Source organism: Rutilus rutilus (genome assembly GCF_951802725.1).
Source record: "Rutilus rutilus genome assembly, chromosome: 18".
NCBI lineage: Eukaryota > Metazoa > Chordata > Actinopteri > Cypriniformes > Leuciscidae > Rutilus > Rutilus rutilus.
Window position 1 is genome coordinate 1,159,498 of NC_140231.1, and position 18,835 is coordinate 1,178,332.

The 18,835-nt window shown below is 41.2% G+C and overlaps 1 protein-coding gene across 1 annotated transcript in view; it reads right to left on the bottom strand.

The window, feature by feature from the left end:
* Positions 1–558: 558 nt before the first annotated feature.
* galnt10 (UDP-N-acetyl-alpha-D-galactosamine:polypeptide N-acetylgalactosaminyltransferase 10 (GalNAc-T10)) overlaps positions 559–18,835 on the bottom strand; it is a 36,355-nt gene continuing 18,078 nt past the window's right edge. Inside the window, exons 5-12 of the mRNA XM_084388058.1 lie at positions 16,173–16,358; positions 13,623–13,806; positions 10,555–10,672; positions 5,566–5,673; positions 4,743–4,964; positions 2,922–3,038; positions 2,688–2,837; positions 559–864 (exon numbers count right to left, since the gene is read on the bottom strand). Of these exons, the coding sequence (XP_084244184.1) occupies positions 703–864; positions 2,688–2,837; positions 2,922–3,038; positions 4,743–4,964; positions 5,566–5,673; positions 10,555–10,672; positions 13,623–13,806; positions 16,173–16,358 (1,247 nt within the window). The 3' untranslated portion in view covers positions 559–702. The remainder of the gene's footprint in view (positions 865–2,687; positions 2,838–2,921; positions 3,039–4,742; positions 4,965–5,565; positions 5,674–10,554; positions 10,673–13,622; positions 13,807–16,172; positions 16,359–18,835) is intronic.

Here is an 18,835-nt window from a genome sequence, read left to right on the forward strand (position 1 = left end):
TTCCCTTTAAAAGCCAGTTGCGCTAGTGTCATTGGGGATTCGCTATTTACATGGAGGAATTTACAAGTGGAAAGACTGAACGCTTCTCTAGCGAGGAAACGGATCTGCTCATGCGCGAGGTTAAAGCTGTGTGTGAGTGTGTGTGTAATAAGCAGAGTGTGTGTAATAATAAGCAGAGTGTAGTGCGTTGTGACCCGCCTATAGGCTCATATTACTAACGCGCTCTAAATAACAAATAAAATCCTGCACATTGCCTTTAGAGCAGGGTTCAGGTGGTCAACGGCTCAGTCTATTTCAGTTCCTCATAATAGCAACGCTCCAGCAATGCTCCTGAACACACACTCGTTCTCAGACCAGCAGCCCATGGGCCACAGATGAGCGCTAATGCATTTGCTATTTAAACAACGTGTAAAAATGAAAACTGCGTCGGGCTGAAACTAGCAAAAGCCGTATGCGCCGGGTGTGTGATAGGGCCCTTCATCACAGAAACACAGTCTGAGGGACATCAATAACGCGCAGCCTTGCAAACACTGAAACGCGAGCCCGGTCTCTCTCCTCAACAGTAGCATTAGCAGCAGGAGTTAGCACTGAGATGAAGACGGTTCCAGCGTCCGCAGACGATCAGACGCACACGAGTTCAGTAAAGGCACGAGAGGTGTGTCTCCACGAGGGCTTCACCAGCGCGTCACCGCAGGATCCGGCTCACTGACCGCGGTTGAAGGAGTCCAGGACGGTGGCGTTGGTGTTCCCGAAGAGCCACTGCTGACTGGGAGACGAGGAGTCGCAGGAGTTCATGAAGATCCGCTTCTGTGCAGCGCTGCAGTCCACACAGCTGTTACTGACGGGGTGATAGATGCTCTTATCCTGCACACACACACACACACACACACACACACATTATCATTTGCTCACAGAACCTTCATCCTTAACTAGTGTTGTCAAAAGTACTGCCTTCGGTACCAGCTCGGTACTGAAATTTAAAAAATGTGACGCTTTGAGCGCCTCTAAACACGTAAACACCTCTGATTGGCCATTGTGCTCATCGGATATGTCTGTGATTGGCTACAATGATCAGCGCTTCAAAAACATGTTGTAAATATACATCAATGACGCTCTTCAGCGAGCGCTTACACAGACACACACGCAAGCGTTTGAAACTCCCGTTTTTTAAAACACTTTCAAACGCCCCCATGTGTTGACCATTGTGTAGCCAATCACAGACAAATCCGATGAGCGCGTGAACACAACGGCCAATCAGAGGTGTTTACGTGTTTAGAGGCGCTCAAAGCCTCACATGTTTTTAATTTCAGTATCGACTTGGTACTGAAGTCGGTACTTTTGACACTATCCTTGATGAGAACCTGCTTTTTCCCATGTTCATCTTTCTTTAGTGTGTGATGCTGCTGTTTGAGCGTGAAAAAGCCCTCAAAGTTCCTTTTCTCAAAGTCTTGATGTTGTTTTCAGGCTCTACTACAACAGGTTTTCCTGCTCGAAAGTTGATTATTTTCCCCTTATAAAATGGTTAGTTCCAGTCTGGAAGTTCCAGACTCTGATTGGTCAATAGCTGTGTTTTATTCACGATAAACGGTTCTATGTATCACTACACAACACCCCTAGCAACCACTCTTAGCAACGTAAACATATGTTTGATCTCATTGATATTGTTCATTGAAGTTTATAGAGTATTGTGAGAGAGATTGAGTTAGAGTTCCTGCTTTTACAGTAGATTTAGCCTTTTCCTTCAGGTCAGCACTATATTCGTAATAAAAAATTAGTTTGAATGTCCGCTGGATATCCTGTCCTTTTAACAGTTCAGGGTTTTCCTGTGAAACGCTAGTCATTTATCAGTTACATCTTGCTTCTCACAACAACTTTCAGTTGTTTCAATATAAAAGTCTTCTCTACTGACTGACTCCCTCATAAAGACAGTCTCTGCCGCCATCTAATGGAGAAATAATGTGTGTACCAATTTTTTCCAGCGGAAGGAAGGCTTTTAGTGATTTTACTTCATGAAAGTTGCATTGATACATATTTTTATGTATTGTGTGGTAAAAAGCAATAAGGTACTGGAGGCTGTGCTGTATCGAGAACAAGTCACGGCTGAAGGCGTTGTTCGGCACGACACGACTTGTTCACGATACAGCACAGCCTCCAGTACCTTATTCTCCTCATATTCTCCACTGTTGCGGCTCCTCTCTTCCCAGTCTGTCTGTAACGCTCTGTTTACTTCCTGTCTCTATGAAGCCCCTCCTTCTGAAAAGCACACTGTGCTCTGATTGGTCGGCTGGAGCAGTGTGCTGTGATTGGTCGAGCGCTTCGAGTGTGTTTGGGAAATGTCCCGCCCCTTTCCACAACCACCAGTTTAACACACTACTAACTAACTCAACCAGGCCCCGCCCCTTTATTCTGCATATTAATTATTATAATGAGGAATATTGTGACGTGTTCGTTCCCGGAAGAAACTCAAGACTACAGTGGAGGCGTTTCAGGAGTTCAGAAACACTGACTCTGATATAGAGAAGAACTGGAGCTTCTTCAAGCTCAGACCAGCTGTGACGCCTGTACAGGCGAGATCTGGACAGTCAAGTCACATGTATTATACAGCGCTTTTAACAGTACAGATCAGAGCAGCTTTACAGAGATAACAGGAAAATACTGCAACAGAGAGTGTTAGCGTGGGTTAGCACCTTCCTGTAGGCCCACAGCTGGTTGCCCTTCATCCCATGGCAGTCGTAGAGCGTGACGGGGCTGTTGTGGGACACGGCGTCGAAGCACACCTTCTTAGTGTGTAACGGGTCTCCAACACGGATATCCTCCCTCCACCCGAACGTGAACACCTGCAGAACAGACAAACACACATTATTATCCACATTAAAGCATTCAGCATCATCTAATGCTCGTGTACAGGCGGTGCCGCTCACCTGACCGTGACTCCAGCTCGGCTCGCCCCGCTCCTTCAGGCACTTCTCCAGGCGGATCGGGGATCCCGAGGAAAAGTGCTTGCTCTCCATGCAGAGGCCGGAGCCCACGTTACGCAGCTGGAACACACACACACACACACACTTATTCACTTTTTAACCTTTTTTTTTTTACTTCAACAATAATTTAAATAATAATTTAACAGACGCTTTTATCCAAAGCGACTTTACAAATGAGAACAACAGAAGCAGTCAGACCAGCAAGAGGGAACAGTGTTAAAGTGCTGTAACACGTCTCAGTGAAGGCGGGCAGACACTGTGCGATGTCCGAGTGATTTCAGCAAGGCACATACTCACACTGAGCGAGATGATCGCATGCGGTGTAAAGCCAAAGCTCAGCCTTTATGTGCTCGCGCTATACGGTCCGATCATCGAGCTGCGACTTCACTGCTCACACTACACGTGTGAAATCAGCGCGATAAACCCTCGTGCCGGGTTGTGCCTATAGATGATATCATGTATCCAGAGATTTGGCAACACAAGCATCAGCTATCAATATCAAGATGATTTAGCATTTACAATTTATGTATTAAATTATTATTATTATTATTGTATTATTATTGATCGCAAGGTTTTTTTTTTTACCAGAAAAAAACCTAAACAAAAAGAATAGTATAGAATAGAAAAGGTAAGTGCTAGCATTAATTGGTCAGGTGATGACGAAAAAGGCGTGTCTTTAGACATTTAGACAGTAATCTACCAAGAGTCTTTAAAATGAGACCAAACTTAAGTCTGTGCTCCCAAGCTCAACATTTCTATGATAGTTTTTTGACAGATATTTGTGTCTAGAGTGGACCTGTGTCTGTTTTAATTGATGCACGATATTTAAGGTCTTTGCACACAGAGTCAGAAATTTACGCACATAAAAAAAAAAACAAAGACCTCACGTTGTGTCAATCACGTTTTACACCGTGTGCTAACTGCACGTGACGCGACGCACGATAACATGCGTCTTTTCCATGTTAATCAGAGTGTTTGTCCTAACCGGCCGCGACACGCAACGACTATTTCAGAAACGGTTTCTATTTTTCTGTGATGTCGCGCTGGAACAACAAACACAAAGTGTGGCGATGATGATCTCAGGTGCTGTTTATGTGCTTTATTTAATGTTAAAAGCGTGTCATGTGACTCTGAATATCATTTAGTGCTTCAGCTTTGAGGCTGTAAAAGCAACAGTGGATAATTCACCTCAGATCTGGAAATTAAACAAATGGGCATTCATAACGGTGCGGAGCAGCACTGTTTTGTTGTTATGTTTTTCATTTAACAACTCACCATTCAAGCAATCCACACTGAATTGGTGCTAATTTAAAAGTGAAACTAAAATGCGCACGTCCGCGGAGCGAGCAGAATATTCTGCCCGTAGACACGTGTGTCCGTGCACATTTTAGTTTCGCTTTCAAATTAACGCCAATTCGGGGCGGATTGCTTGAATTAGTTCATTAGCCTATTATTCTAAATGAAAAACACAACAACAAAATTTCGCTTTGACACTAAATCTTCCTCATCATCTTGTTAGTCAGCTCCTCACTCTCATGATGAATGAAATCTGACTCCTGTTGCGTATCTGTGCTGCGACTCTCGTTCAGCTCACAGTTTATTAAGCAGAAATGGTCAGTTTTTAATTGTAGTGTCTATTCTCTAACTGAACTAAATGATTTTATAAAAAATATTATTTTTAAATTATTATTATTTTTTATTGTAAATGGAGTCGAGGAGTCGACTCTGCCGAAACCCCCGGAATGGAACAGCGCTAGTCCGCACCTCTCCCCAGGCGGCGGCGGGCGGCTCCACCGGCGGGTAGTGTTTGGGAAGATCCCACGCCACCTCCGTCATGAACCACTTGAAGCTCTTGCAGCTGAGCCGGTTCCTCAGCTCCTTCTGCGCCGACACGTCTCCAGCCGAGAGATGCCGATACTCCGGCCGGCGCTGGTACATGAACTCAGCATACTCGTCCATCCACACCTCCGCCACACGCTTCAGGTTCTAGCACACACACACACACACACCAGTCATGATAACGCTCATACAGGACACTTTTGTGCCAGACAAATACTGCTTCGACTACAGAAATAATCAACAGAGAGTTAAAAATGTAAAAATATACTGCCCTATGAAATAACTTTAATTTAAAGGGATAGTTCACCCAAAAATGAAAATTATCCCATGATTTACTCACCCTCAGGTCATCCTAGTGTATAAGACATTCTTCTTTCAGACGAATACAATAGCTTTATAATGGCAGTAAATGGCTGTTTATAAAAGTCCATTAAAGTGCATCTGTCCATCATAAAAGTGCATCTATCCATCATAAAAGTGCATCTGTCATCATAAAAGTGCATCATCATAAAAGTGCATCTATCATCATAAAAGTGCATGGGCTAATGTTTATTTTGGGTGAACTATCCCTTTAAGACTTTTTTTATTTCCTTTTTTCTCCTATCAAAAGGGCATTTTCACGTCTTTGCTCATAAAGCGGGGTGACAGTGAACAGGTGGATGAAGTAAATCTGATCTCACATCAGAACATCATGATGTCAATGTGAAATGCATTGTGGGAAGTGCATGAGTGCTGATGGGACACTCACCCTGGCGAGACTCACTCCTCCGGGAACTTTATAAGGCACGTACTTCCGGTATATGTGGCCCACTCGAGAGCAGGGGATGTCCTCCATACGCCCGCCACACATCCACACCTCAGAGACACACACACACACACACACACACACACACACACACACACACACACACACACACACACACACACACACACACACACACACACACACACACACACACACAGATGATATAATACAGTCAGGAAACATAACATAATATCATAATTAATAAAACTAATATAATATAATTGATTAAAACTATCATAATATAATTAATAAAACTAATATAATTAACAAAACTAATATAATATAATTAATAAAACTAATATAATTAGTACAATTATTATAATATAATTAATACAACTAATATGATATAATAAATTAATAAAACAATGTAATATAATATAACATAATATAATTACTAAAACTAATATAATATAACTAATAAAAATATTATAATATAATATATAATTAATAAAACTAGTATAATATAATTAGTAAAACTAGTATAATATAATTAATACAACAAATATAATACAATATGTGATAAATCCCATCACATAGAGCCTCTTTTACCTAGCTATCATCATATAGAGACTGTGTCTGTTCCCCGAATTTGGAAATCCAAAAAACGTTTTAACCCATCTAAGGTTAAAAATTTAATTGATGTTCAACAAATAAAAAACAGCTATAATACAGATGAGCAAATGCTAAAGCTTGGGTTGCTGAATATTCGATCGCTTACTTCAAAAGCACTCGTTGTTAACGATATGATTTCAGATAATAACCTAGATGTGCTGTGTTTGACAGAAACCTGGCTAAAACCAAACGATTACATTACTTTAAATGAGTCCACCCCGCAAGACTACTGTTATAAACATGAACCTCGTCTGAAACGCAAAGGGGGTGGTGTTGCTGTAATTTATGGTAATAGTTTCAAAACCACTAAGAAATCAAGTTTTAAATATAATTCTTTTGAAGTGTTGGTGCTTAATGTAAAAATATATAGTGTAAATGATAAATCACGTTTGAGATTTGTGCTGGCTACTGTATACAGGCCACCAGGGCACCATACAGACTTTATCAAAGAATTTGCGGACTTTCTATCAGAATTAATGTTGACTGCAGATAAAGTACTAATTGTTGGTGATTTTAATATACACATCGATAATGAAAAAGATGCATTGGGTTTGGCATTTAAAGACATTGTAAATTTAATTGGAGTTAGACAACACGTGTCAGGACCTACTCATCGTCGTAATCATACTCTAGATCTAATATTATCACATGGAATAGATGTTGATGCCGTTGAAATTCTGCAGCAGAGCGATGACATCTCAGATCATTATCTAGTCTTGTGTAATTTGCATTTAGCCAAGGCTGCAAAGCCGACTCCGTGTTTCAAATATGTGAGACCTATCACTTCTGCTACTAAAGATTGCTTTATTAATAATCTTCCTGATCAGTTTCATCATTTTAGCATCTCAGATAGCTTAGAAGAACTAGATATTACAACAGAAACGTTTAACTCTCTCTTTTCCAGCACTTTAGACACAGTTGCTCCGTTGCGCTTAAAGAAGATTAAAGAAAATAGAAAATTATAACTATGCAACCGTCTACTACAGTATCGCATAAGGCAGTGCATTGTAGTCTCCCTGAGGAAAAATTTGATTCATTCGTTGCTATAGGAGAGGAAGAATTTACTAAACTCGTTAAATCATCTAAATCTACAACATGTATGCTAGACCCTATACCGACTAAGCTACTGAAAGAGATGCTTCCAGAGGTCATAGATCCTCTTCTTAATATCATTAATTCATCTTTGTCACTAGGATACGTACCAAAAACCTTTAAGCTGGCTATGATTAAACCGCTTGTTAAAAAAACGCAACTTGATCCTTCAGAATTAGTCAATTACAGGCCGATCTCGAATCTACCTTTTCTGTCAAAGATATTAGAAAAGGCAGTATCCTCACAACTGTGTTCCTTTCTTGAAAGAAATGATATCTGCGAGGATTTCCAGTCTGGATTTAGACTGTACCATAGTACCGAGACTGCTCTCATTAGAGTAACAAATGATTTGCTCTTATCATCCGATCGTGGTTGTATCTCGCTATTAGTGTTACTCGATCTTAGTGCTGCATTTGACACCATTGACCACAACGTTCTTTTAAATAGATTAGAACATTATGTTGGCATTACGGGAAATGCACTAGCATGGTTTAAATCATACTTATCTGACCGTTATCAGTTTGTAGCAGTAAATGATGAGATGTCTCATCGATCACAAGTTCAGTATGGCGTACCACAAGGCTCAGTACTAGGACCGCTGCTGTTCACTCTGTACATGTTACCATTAGGAGATATCATTAGGAAACATGGAATTAGCTTTCACTGTTATGCTGACGATACTCAGCTGTATATTTCTCCAAAACCTAACGAAACTTATCAATTCACAAAATTAACGGAATGCATAGCGGATATAAAAAATGGGATGACTCGTAATTTCCTACTTCTTAACTCTGAAAAAACAGAGTTTCTAATTATTGGACAAAACACTTCCCCACGTAATAACCTAGAATACTGTCTAACACTCGATGGCTGCTCTGTTAAGTCTTCGTCGTCGGTTAGGAACCTGGGTGTGCTCTTTGATACCAATCTTTCATTTGAAAGTCACGTGTCTAGTATCTGTAAAACTGCATTTTTCCATCTTAAAAATATATCTAAATTACGCCATATGCTCTCATTGACAAATGCGGAACAATTAGTCCATGCGTTCATGACCTCAAGGCTAGATTATTGTAATGCTCTACTGGGTGGTTGCCCTGCACGCTTAATAAACAAACTACAGCTGGTTCAAAACGCAGCAGCTCGAGTTCTTACCAGAACCAGGAAGTATGACCATATTAGCCCAGTTCTGTCAAAACTGCATTGGCTCCCTATTAAACATCGCATCAATTTTAAAATATTGCTGATTACTTACAAAGCACTAAATGGTTTAGCTCCGCAGTACTTGAGTGAGCTCTTAACGCATTATAGTCCGTCACGTCTATTGCGATCTCAAAATTCCGGCCAGTTGATTATACCTAGAATATCAAAATCGACTGCTGGCGGTAGATCCTTTTCCTATTTAGCACCAAAACTCTGGAACAGTCTTCCTACCATTGTCCGGGAAGCAGACACACTCTGTCAGTTCAAAGCTAGACTAAAAACACATCTCTTTGACCTAGCATTCACATAATACATTATAGACTTCTATAATTTAATATTAGGCTGCATATATTAGGTCAGCCGGAACCGGGAACACTTCGTTACATCATGAGAAGAATGGCATCTACGCTAATTTTAGTGTCTGTGTTTATCCCGAGGTTTTCCGGCAGCCTGCCGGATCCATGCCGTATCCAGATCTGACGAAGGACCTTCGCCTGGACCGATGACAACGCAGTGCTGAAGTGCCAACTAGTCTCTCCCTATGGAGGATCCCTCTACCACTATACAGATAAGGCGTTGTCGGGAAAATCCGTTTCGCGTATCTACCCCAAAGCAACAAAATAAAATAAAATTCTTTATCAAAATTTATAAGGAAAGACAAGTACTTTGTTTAGGCTTGGCTTGTAAGGAATTCCAAACCTGCGTATTTTCAAATGCACATAACTATAGAACCCATTCTAAATGCGCATGTGAACGCCATCAGCGTTTCTCACAGGTTCGCGTTTAAAGTCTGTGTAGAGGGAATGGTGTCTTAGCGGCCCCTAATTTAATAACAAATGATCGTTGCGACGGAAGCAAATCAATCAAAACTAACTTTAGATGGAAAATAACTTAACTCTGCTATAAAGCCAAAACAATCTCTGTTACCTTAAATTATACGCTTATCTCTGTGAAGCTGCTTTGAAACAATCTACGTTGTTAAAAGCGCTATATAAATGAAGATGACTTGACTTGACAATAAATTAATAAAACAATATAATATAACATAATATAATTTGAAAAACGAATATAATATAATTAGTTAAACTATTATTTTACAGTGTTGTTGTAACGTTACATGTACTTACCGTAGTAAAAACAGTAAATGATGCATAATTACATGCAACCCTCAATCAAACCCTAATCCCACACTAACCCTATAGTAAGTACATGTAGTTGCTCAATATTGACCCTTTCTGCACCGACGGCACGATTACAGCACTGGAGGTGGCCGATACAAACCACCACAGATTCGCTTCATGCGCCGCTTAAACATCATCTGGTTGTGTTGTTGGGTGCCAGAATCGACGGAGTACAGGCTCCAATTTGAAATTTTATCGCATAATGTTTTCTAAACTATTGTGATTATTTGTGAATCATCTGTGATTGTATATTGGTGTGATTGATTGTGACTTTTTGTAAAACCTGGTAAGAAAGAATAATCAAATACATAAAGGTAAAAAATTAATTTGCTGTATCTGTAATTTTTATTTCTAGAAAATATTCCCATGATTAAAATGTCACTGTAATGTCACTCTTTACAGGGGGGTCTTCTGGGCTTGGCGCTGACTAGGCAGAACTGCGGATCGATCCACACAAGTCCTGTACGTCACCATTCAGCAAATACAGTTATAGTTCTCTAAAGATTTACACGCCCTCAGTTTCTCCATCAGGTGTCGATGTCAGGCCACTCGCCCGAGGCAATCCCGTCAGATCCTCCATCATCGACTGAGCGTGTACGGGTCGGCCAATCCGGTGCCGTCAGTTAAAGTTAACTTTTGCAATTAACAATCGCGCTCCTGGACAGTGAACGACCTTACATATTAAGATAAAATCGGATTTTCTTCAGTCATTGTTAAAAAAAACAAGCTAACAAAACTTTGCTAGCGTTAGTGAAGCGGCCAGAGGGTTCGTGGCTCCACCTAAGCTCCGCCCACAAACAAACGTCACCATGTTTACGAACTGAAAAGGGGTCTATCAGAGAATTACCTTGAATGAGATCTCGTACTGCTCTCCTCCCCAGATCTCCAGACCCGTGTCATATCCTCCCAGCTCCCAGAACCACTTCCTGTCCACAGCGAAGAGCCCGCCCGCCATCACCGGAGACCTGACGGGAAGAGGAGAAGAAGACACAGCTCGATCTGGTGGAGAACTACAGCTGCACCACAGAGATGACGGGGACACCCGAATACTGTTACAGACGCGAGCAAAGAGATCTGCCTTTATAATCACTGAAGCTGTCAATCACTTCAGTTCTACTATAATAACTGAAGCTGTCAATCACTTCAGTTCTGCTATAATCACTGAAGCTGTCAATCGCTTCAGTTCTGCACTAAACTCCTGTTATAATCAATGATCATAGAATCATATTCTCACATTTTCCACGTGTTTTCCAATTAGTCATACATTTTTCCAGGTTTTCTGGGATGCTTGGGAACCAGGTTTTGTGGATAAGGGGGAAACCCAAATATTGTTATTCAAAAACTGTTATTCAAATTGTGAATTGATTACGGTCTATATACAGTGCAATGCATAAGTGAATACACCCATGCTAAAGTTGACTAAAAAGAGGAATAAAAAATCATATTTTGGAAATTGAACTTAATGCCTTAATTTAAAAAATTAGGAAAAATCCAACCTTTAAGGACACCAATTTTCTTTGTGAATGAATAATGTATCGTAAATAAATAAATGTTCTTCCTTAAAATACATGGTGCATAAGTGAGTACACCCCTATGTTAAATTCCCATAGAGGCAGGCAGATTTTTATTTTTAAGTATTTTTTTATATTTTTTTTTAGGATACTATGCATCCTGATAAAGTTCCCTTGGCCTTTGGAATTAAAATAGCCCCACATCATCACATAGCCTTCACCATACCTAGAGATTGGCATGATTTTATTTCAGTTAGCCTAAAAGCTAGTTTGATTTGCATTGAGAGATGATCTTATGGAAAGTACCCCATGCCAATCTCTAGGTATGGTGAAGGCTATGTGATGATGTGGGGCTATTTTAATTCCAAAGGCCAAGGGAACTTTATCAGGATGCATAGTATCCTAAAAAAATTTTTTTTAAAATACTTAAAAATAAAAATCTGCCTGCCTCTATGGGAATTTAACATAGGGGTGTACTCACTTATGCACCATGTATTTTAAGGAAGAACATTTATTTATTTACGATACATTATTCATTCACAAAGAAAATTGGTGTCCTTAAAGGTTGGATTTTTCCTAATTTTTTAAATTAAGGCATTAAGTTCAATTTCCAAAATATGATTTTTTATTCCTCTTTTTAGTCAACTTTAGCATGGGTGTATTCACTTATGCATTGCACTGTATATATATATATATTAGATGCAAACAAAGAGCACTGCCTTTGAAACCGCTTCAGTTCTGCACTAAACTCCTGTTATAATCAATGAAGCTTTTATTTTCTAAAGGAAAACACAATCATTTTTTCCAGGACAGCAACAAAATTTTACTTTTCTCAAATTTTCCACGTGTTTTCCAATTAGTCATACATTTTTCCAGGTTTTGTGGAGCGAACGCCGTTGAATTTGTATAATGTAAACTGATGATTGGCTTTATACATGTTTTTCTCTGTGTAAATTGAATTTCCAAGCGCAGTCAGACAGAGATCCGATTGCTTTCGGGTTTTGAAAAATCAAAAAGGGATGAGTCAAAGTTATAAATTATTATATCTTATATATGCAATATGCCTATGTTTTCGATCCACCGGCTGAATGAAAACACAAACTCACTCTCTGCCAGTAGGTGGCGCTGGACCAGCAGAAATGCTTTTTGCAGGTAAACATCATAAAGTAAACAGTGTCATAATTCATCAATAATAAATCAATAGCGTGTCATAAATGTGGGCTGTTCATCATTGTGACCTTCTCTGAGAGAGCGAGTCTGTAGAACGAGCATCAGCGCGCACACCTAAAGTTCATCGCCTCCTAAAGTTTAATCATCACACTAAGCCGTATCACCATTCCTGTTTTTCTGAGCCCAAATTTAAGACCTATTGAAATGAATATAAACACTTTCCTTATACCGTTTGATTTTTTATGGCCTTAAACTTTATACAACAGACTTTTTAAGACTTTTAAGAGGGAAGTGTTAGGCTTGTCAAGCGATTAAAACTTTTAATCTAATTAATCGCACATCAAATTTGGCTGAGAAATTACCCCAAAAGATCAAAGTCATTATTGGGTTAAATGAGAAAAGCATCAAATAGACACTACAAAAGGTAGCTTTAGAAAAAAAAAAATAGTTTCCAGAAACTTTCCAGAATTTTTGGAAACTTTCGGAAAATTTTCAAACTTTTGGAAAGTTTCTGGAAATTCACAGGAAATGTTCAGCCCCTTTGCAACCCTAATTACACAAACACTTTTAGGCTTCAACAGCCATGAGGGAGAGTAAATGATGACAGAATTTTCATTTTTGGATGAACTATAACTTTAATGGGTTTTTCATTAATATGGATTTTTAAAATAAATTATACTCTAAATAAGAAATTAAAACTGCCAGTAGGTGGAGGTAAATGTCTAAATAAATGAGTCATTCATTCCGTTCAAACGGCTGATTCATTCAGGAATGAAGTACATGGCTGTCTTTATGAAGGAGTCACTGAATCATTGGTTCAGCCGATTGATTCGCTCTCCATTCAGAAACGAAGCATCGCTGTGTGTTGCTCGGAGACGCACAACACTTCTGCTCTGGCTTTATAGGGAATATTTCCAATTGAGCAAAAACAGACAATATGTATATAAAACGTGGCTTTTAATGGTGAGAATTTATGTTTTTGTAATCAGGCTCTCAGAAATGATAACATTTTAGATTTATCGGCCGATATATCGGTTATTGGCTTTCAAATATAAAAAATTATCGGTTATCGGCCAAAATGTTGATATCGGTGCATCCCTAATGAAATGCGTTATTTTTTTCCATAACTAACTAATCATCACAATCGTCTGCATTTAGCTTTTACCTATTCAAAGAGTATGGAGGCGATCGATCAATTGAAATGTTACAAATAAAAGTGTGAAAGGGCACTCACTCGAAGGGGTCGCTGGGGTCAGACTTCTCCAGCTGGGGGGGAATAGGGATGCGTTTGTAGTACATCTCCCAGTCAAAGGCTCCTCGCATGGCGTCGCCCGCCTGCGTCTCGTAACCGAAGTTATCGTGGTCGATCACATCGATCATAGGACACACGATGGTCCTCCGGTTCTGAGCAATGCGATCTGAAGGGGGAAACAACAATAATACACTGCCATGGAATCAGGGTTCAGGGGTTCAAGTAGTGTTGTCAAACGTACCGACTTCGGTACCAAGTCGGTACTGAAATTTTAACAATGTGAGGCTTTGAGCGCTGTTGAGCGGAATCGTATACGCCTCTGATTGGCCGTTGTGTTCACGAGCTCATCAAATATGTCTGTGATTGGCTACAATGATCAGCGCTTCAAAAACATGTTGTAAATATACATCAATGACTCTCTTCAGCGAGCGCTTACACAGACACACACGGGAGCGTTTGAAAGCAGGACTGGTCTGATGATAGACGGCTGCTTGTGCTTTAAAAAGCTCCCGCTCCCCAAACACTTCCGTGTGCTCTCAAACACTCACGTGCGTTGATCATTGTAGCCAACCACAGACATATCCGATGAGCTCGTGAACACAACGGCCAATCAGAGGCGTTTACGATTCTGCTCAACAGCGCTCAAAGCCTCACATTGTTAAAATTTCAGAACCGACTTGGTACCGAAGTCTGTATTTTTGACAACACTAGGTTCAGGAGGTTTGTTACCCAGTAAGGGAGGTTAGTTTACCCAGTAAGGGAGGTTTGTTTACCCAGTAAGGGAGGTTAGTTTACCCAGTAAGGGAGGGTAGTTTACCCAGTAGGGGAGGGTAGTTTACCCAGTAAGGGAGGTTAGTTTACCCAGTATGGGAGGTTAGTTTACCCAGTAGGGGAGGGTAGTTTTCCCAGTAAGGGAGGTTAGTTTACCCAGTATGGAAGGTTAGTTTACCCAGTAAGGGAGGGTAGTTTACCCAGTAAGGGAGGTTAGTTTACCCAGTAAGGGAGGGTAGTTTACCCAGTAGGGGAGGGTAGTTTACCCAGTAAGGGAGGTTAGTTTACCCAGTAGGAGAGGGTAGTTTACCCAGTAGGGGAGGGTAGTTTACCCAGTAAGGGAGGTTAGTTTACCCAGTAGGAGAGGGTAGTTTACCCAGTAGGGGAGGGTAGTTTACCCAGTAAGGGAGGTTAGTTTACCCAGTATGGGAGGTTAGTTTACCCAGTATGGGAGGGTAGTTTACCCAGTAGGGGAGGGTAGTTTACCCAGTATGGGAGGGTAGTTTACCCAGTATGGGAGGGTAGTTTACCCAGTAAGGGAGGGTAGTTTACCCAGTAAGGGAGGGTAGTTTACCCAGTAGGGGAGGTTAGTTTACCAGTAAGGGAGGGTAGTTTACCCAGTAAGGGAGGGTAGGGAGGGTAGTTTACCCAGTATGGGAGGGTAGTTTACCCAGTAAGGGAGGTTAGTTTACCCAGTAGGGGAGGGTAGTTTACCCAGTAAGGGAGGGTAGTTTACCCAGTAGGGGAGGGTAGTTTACCCAGTAAGGGAGGTTAGTTTACCAGTAAGGGAGGGTAGTTTACCCAGTAAGGGAGGGTAGTTTACCCAGTAAGGGAGGGTAGTTTACCCAGTAGGGGAGGGTAGTTTACCCAGTAGGGGAGGGTAGTTCACCCAGTAGGGGAGGGTAGTTTACCCAGTAGGGGAGGGTAGTTTACCCAGTAGGGGAGGGTAGTTTACCCAGTAGGGGAGGGTAGTTTACCCAGTATGGGAGGGTAGTTTACCCAGTAGGGGAGTGGGAGGTTAGTTTACCCAGTAGGAGAGGGTAGTTTACCCAGTAGGGGAGGGTAGTTTACCCAGTAAGGGAGGTTAGTTTACCCAGTATGGGAGGTTAGTTTACCCAGTATGGGAGGGTAGTTTACCCAGTAGGGGAGTGGGAGGGTAGTTTACCCAGTAGGGGAGGTTAGTTTACCCAGTATGGGAGGGTAGTTTACCCAGTAGGGGAGTGGGAGGGTAGTTTACCCAGTAGGGGAGCGGGAGGGTAGTTTACCCAGTAGGGGAGGGTAGTTTACCCAGTAGGGGAGGGTAGTTTACCCAGTAAGGGTAGTTTACCCAGTAGGGGAGGGTAGTTTACCCAGTAAGGGAGGGTAGTTTACCCAGTAAGGGAGGGTAGTTTACCCAGTAGGGGAGGTTAGTTTACCAGTAAGGGAGGGTAGTTTACCCAGTAAGGGAGGGTAGGGAGGGTAGTTTACCCAGTAAGGGAGGGTAGGGAGGGTAGTTTACCCAGTATGGGAGGGTAGTTTACCCAGTAAGGGAGGTTAGTTTACCCAGTAGGGGAGGGTAGTTTACCCAGTAAGGGAGGGTAGTTTACCCAGTAGGGGAGGGTAGTTTACCCAGTAAGGGAGGTTAGTTTACCAGTAAGGGAGGGTAGTTTACCCAGTAAGGGAGGGTAGTTTACCCAGTAAGGGAGGGTAGTTTACCCAGTAGGGGAGGGTAGTTTACCCAGTAGGGGAGGGTAGTTCACCCAGTAAGGGAGGTTAGTTTACCCAGTAATGGAGGCAGCCAGTTGACGTTGGCCTCGCAGTGGGAGTCCAGGAAGGTGATGACGTCCCCGGTGGCGGCTTCGGCTCCCAGGAGCCTCGTCCGGATCAGACCCTCGCGCTTCTTGGTCCGCAGGATCCGCACCTTCGGCAGGCGCACCATGTACTCCTCCAGCGGGGCCTTCAGGTGCTCTGGGCCAACAGAGGAACAACACACTACAGTTTCCTTCTTGCTAAAGCATTCTTGTGTCAGGACATCAGTCTTAAAGGATTAGCTGACTTCAGAATGAACATTTCCAGATAATTTACTCTCCTCATCCAAGATGTTCATGTCTTTCTTTCTTCAGTGGAAAAGAAATGAAGGTTTTTGAGGAAAACACTCCAGGATGTTCCTCCATATAGTGTCTTCAATGGGGTCCAACGGGTCGAAGGTCCAGATGTGAGTTTCAGTGCAGCTTCAAAGTCTCGACACGATCCAGCCGAGGAATAAGAGTCTCATCTAGACAAACCAGCCGACATTTTATACCAAAATAAACATTTATATACTTTTAACCTCAAATGCTGGTCTTGCACTAGCTGTGATGCGACACACATTACGTAATCAGGTTGAAAGGTCACGCATGGCGTAGATGGAAGAGACCCAGTGTGGTGGGGTCCTCTTCCAAACTCCTCAAAATAGGGAAAAACACAGGCGTAGTCGAAAAATAGTGACGTGCTTTATATTATGCCGGCCTCCAAAGTACAAATAGTGAAAAAACTTGCAAGAGGAAAAAAACTATTTGAAAAAATAAATAATAACTCACTATAATAAAGTTACACACACAAAAAAAACATCCTCAATAACTCTATTTCTCTTTCCCCACGAAAAATGCAAATCACTAGTTAAGTTTCCTCCTCTGTAACCAGGCCAAGACTGACTTCACAGGCCCAAAGCTGCGACTTTTAAAGCCAGTAGCCCCTCCCTTTAGGCTTAACCATCAACTACACAATATCATCAACACATTGTACTAACTCCAGAAAAGGAATTATATCTATTACACTTCGACATATTTTCAACAATAATTACAACCATCTCCACAAACATTTTCCTTCCCCTGAAACAGTTTACTTGCATCCCAAATTATTATTACAACCCAAAAACCCATAATTGTGCAGTTCACGTGACCATGAAAGCGCGCGAGAATCACGCTATTTAAAAAGGCGGAAATGTAACGCATCTGTTCTGCCAAACTCAATGGGAAACAGAGCAAACCTGCGATGCATCTCGGTACATAGTAAGTATTTATGATATTCGTTTAAATGTATGCTTAAAGAAGAGTAGAACTACCAAGTGTGCACCCTTGATCGCGCTACTTAAACAGTAGAAGAAAAGTACATAACCGCGAGGTTTATGACCGGCTTAATTAAGGCTGGAAGGGAGCGGGGAGTGAGTATGTGCATATGTGTGTATGTGTGTGCGTGTATGTGTGTGTGTGGAGCCACTCCGTCACACCCAGTGTTTACAAAGCCAACGTGCAAAGACTAAGCTTCAAAAGCCATTTACAAAAAAACTAAATAAATAAAAAGGTAAAACAACGATGTCGGATTATTTTGAAGTTGGAGGAGAAAATGTATAAACTGGAACACGCTTGACCTTTCAACCTGATTACGTAATGTGTGTCGCATCACAGCTAGTGCAAGACCAGCATTTGTGGTTAAAAGTATATAAATGTTTATTTTGTTCTAAATGTCGGCTGGTTTGTCTAGATGAGACTCTTATTCCTCGGCTGGATCGTGTCGAGACTTTGAAGCTGCACTGAAACTCACATCTGGACCTTCGACCCGTTGGACCCCATTGAAGACACTATATGGAGGAACATCCTGGAGTGTTTTCCTCAAAAACCTTCATTTCTTTTCCACTGAAGAAAGACAGACATGAACATCTTGGATGAGGAGAGTCCATTATCAGGAGATTTTAATTGTGAGGTGAACTAATTCTTTAATATTGCTCAATGCTTCCAATCACGTAAACCATCGTGACGCAGCGAATTTAAAAACACGAATTTCAGGACTGATGAAAACATTTTGCTCTGTTTCTCGCATAAAACCATCACGTGACTCTTTCTCCGTCTCTCTTCATCTCTTAGCGCTGAAAGCAACAGTGAAAATGCTTGAGATGGTTTAAACTTAGAACAGAAGTTTTGATCGAGTCTGTCAGTTTATTAAAGCTCAGTCATGATTCAAATATGACATATTTTAGTCAGATTTAGTGCAATATCTTCACTTTGAGGCCCTCGTTTAACACTGTGATCAGAGGAATTCTGAAAAGTGGCCTGGGCATATAGTGATATACTGTGATGCATATAAACTTAGTTTTGATTTCCCTCATATCTCTGCTTGTTGTCACATCTTTGCCACAAAGAAGAAGTCCAGATGTGGGTAGTTTTGAAATCACACATTCGTTTTTCGTGCACATTTGTTTTTAAATCAGAAGGTCATTTGAAACATGTTGTTTGTCAATAGTGCTATCACAAATGATTCACCTAATATTCATATGTTAAAGCTTCAGCATAACTGCATCTCAGATGAAGTGCTGCCAGTCAGTGTTCCCTCTAAGCTGCGCACACTTCTGATGCAGAAAATATCCATATATAATAATATAATATCAAAACAAACTGAAGCATTTAAAC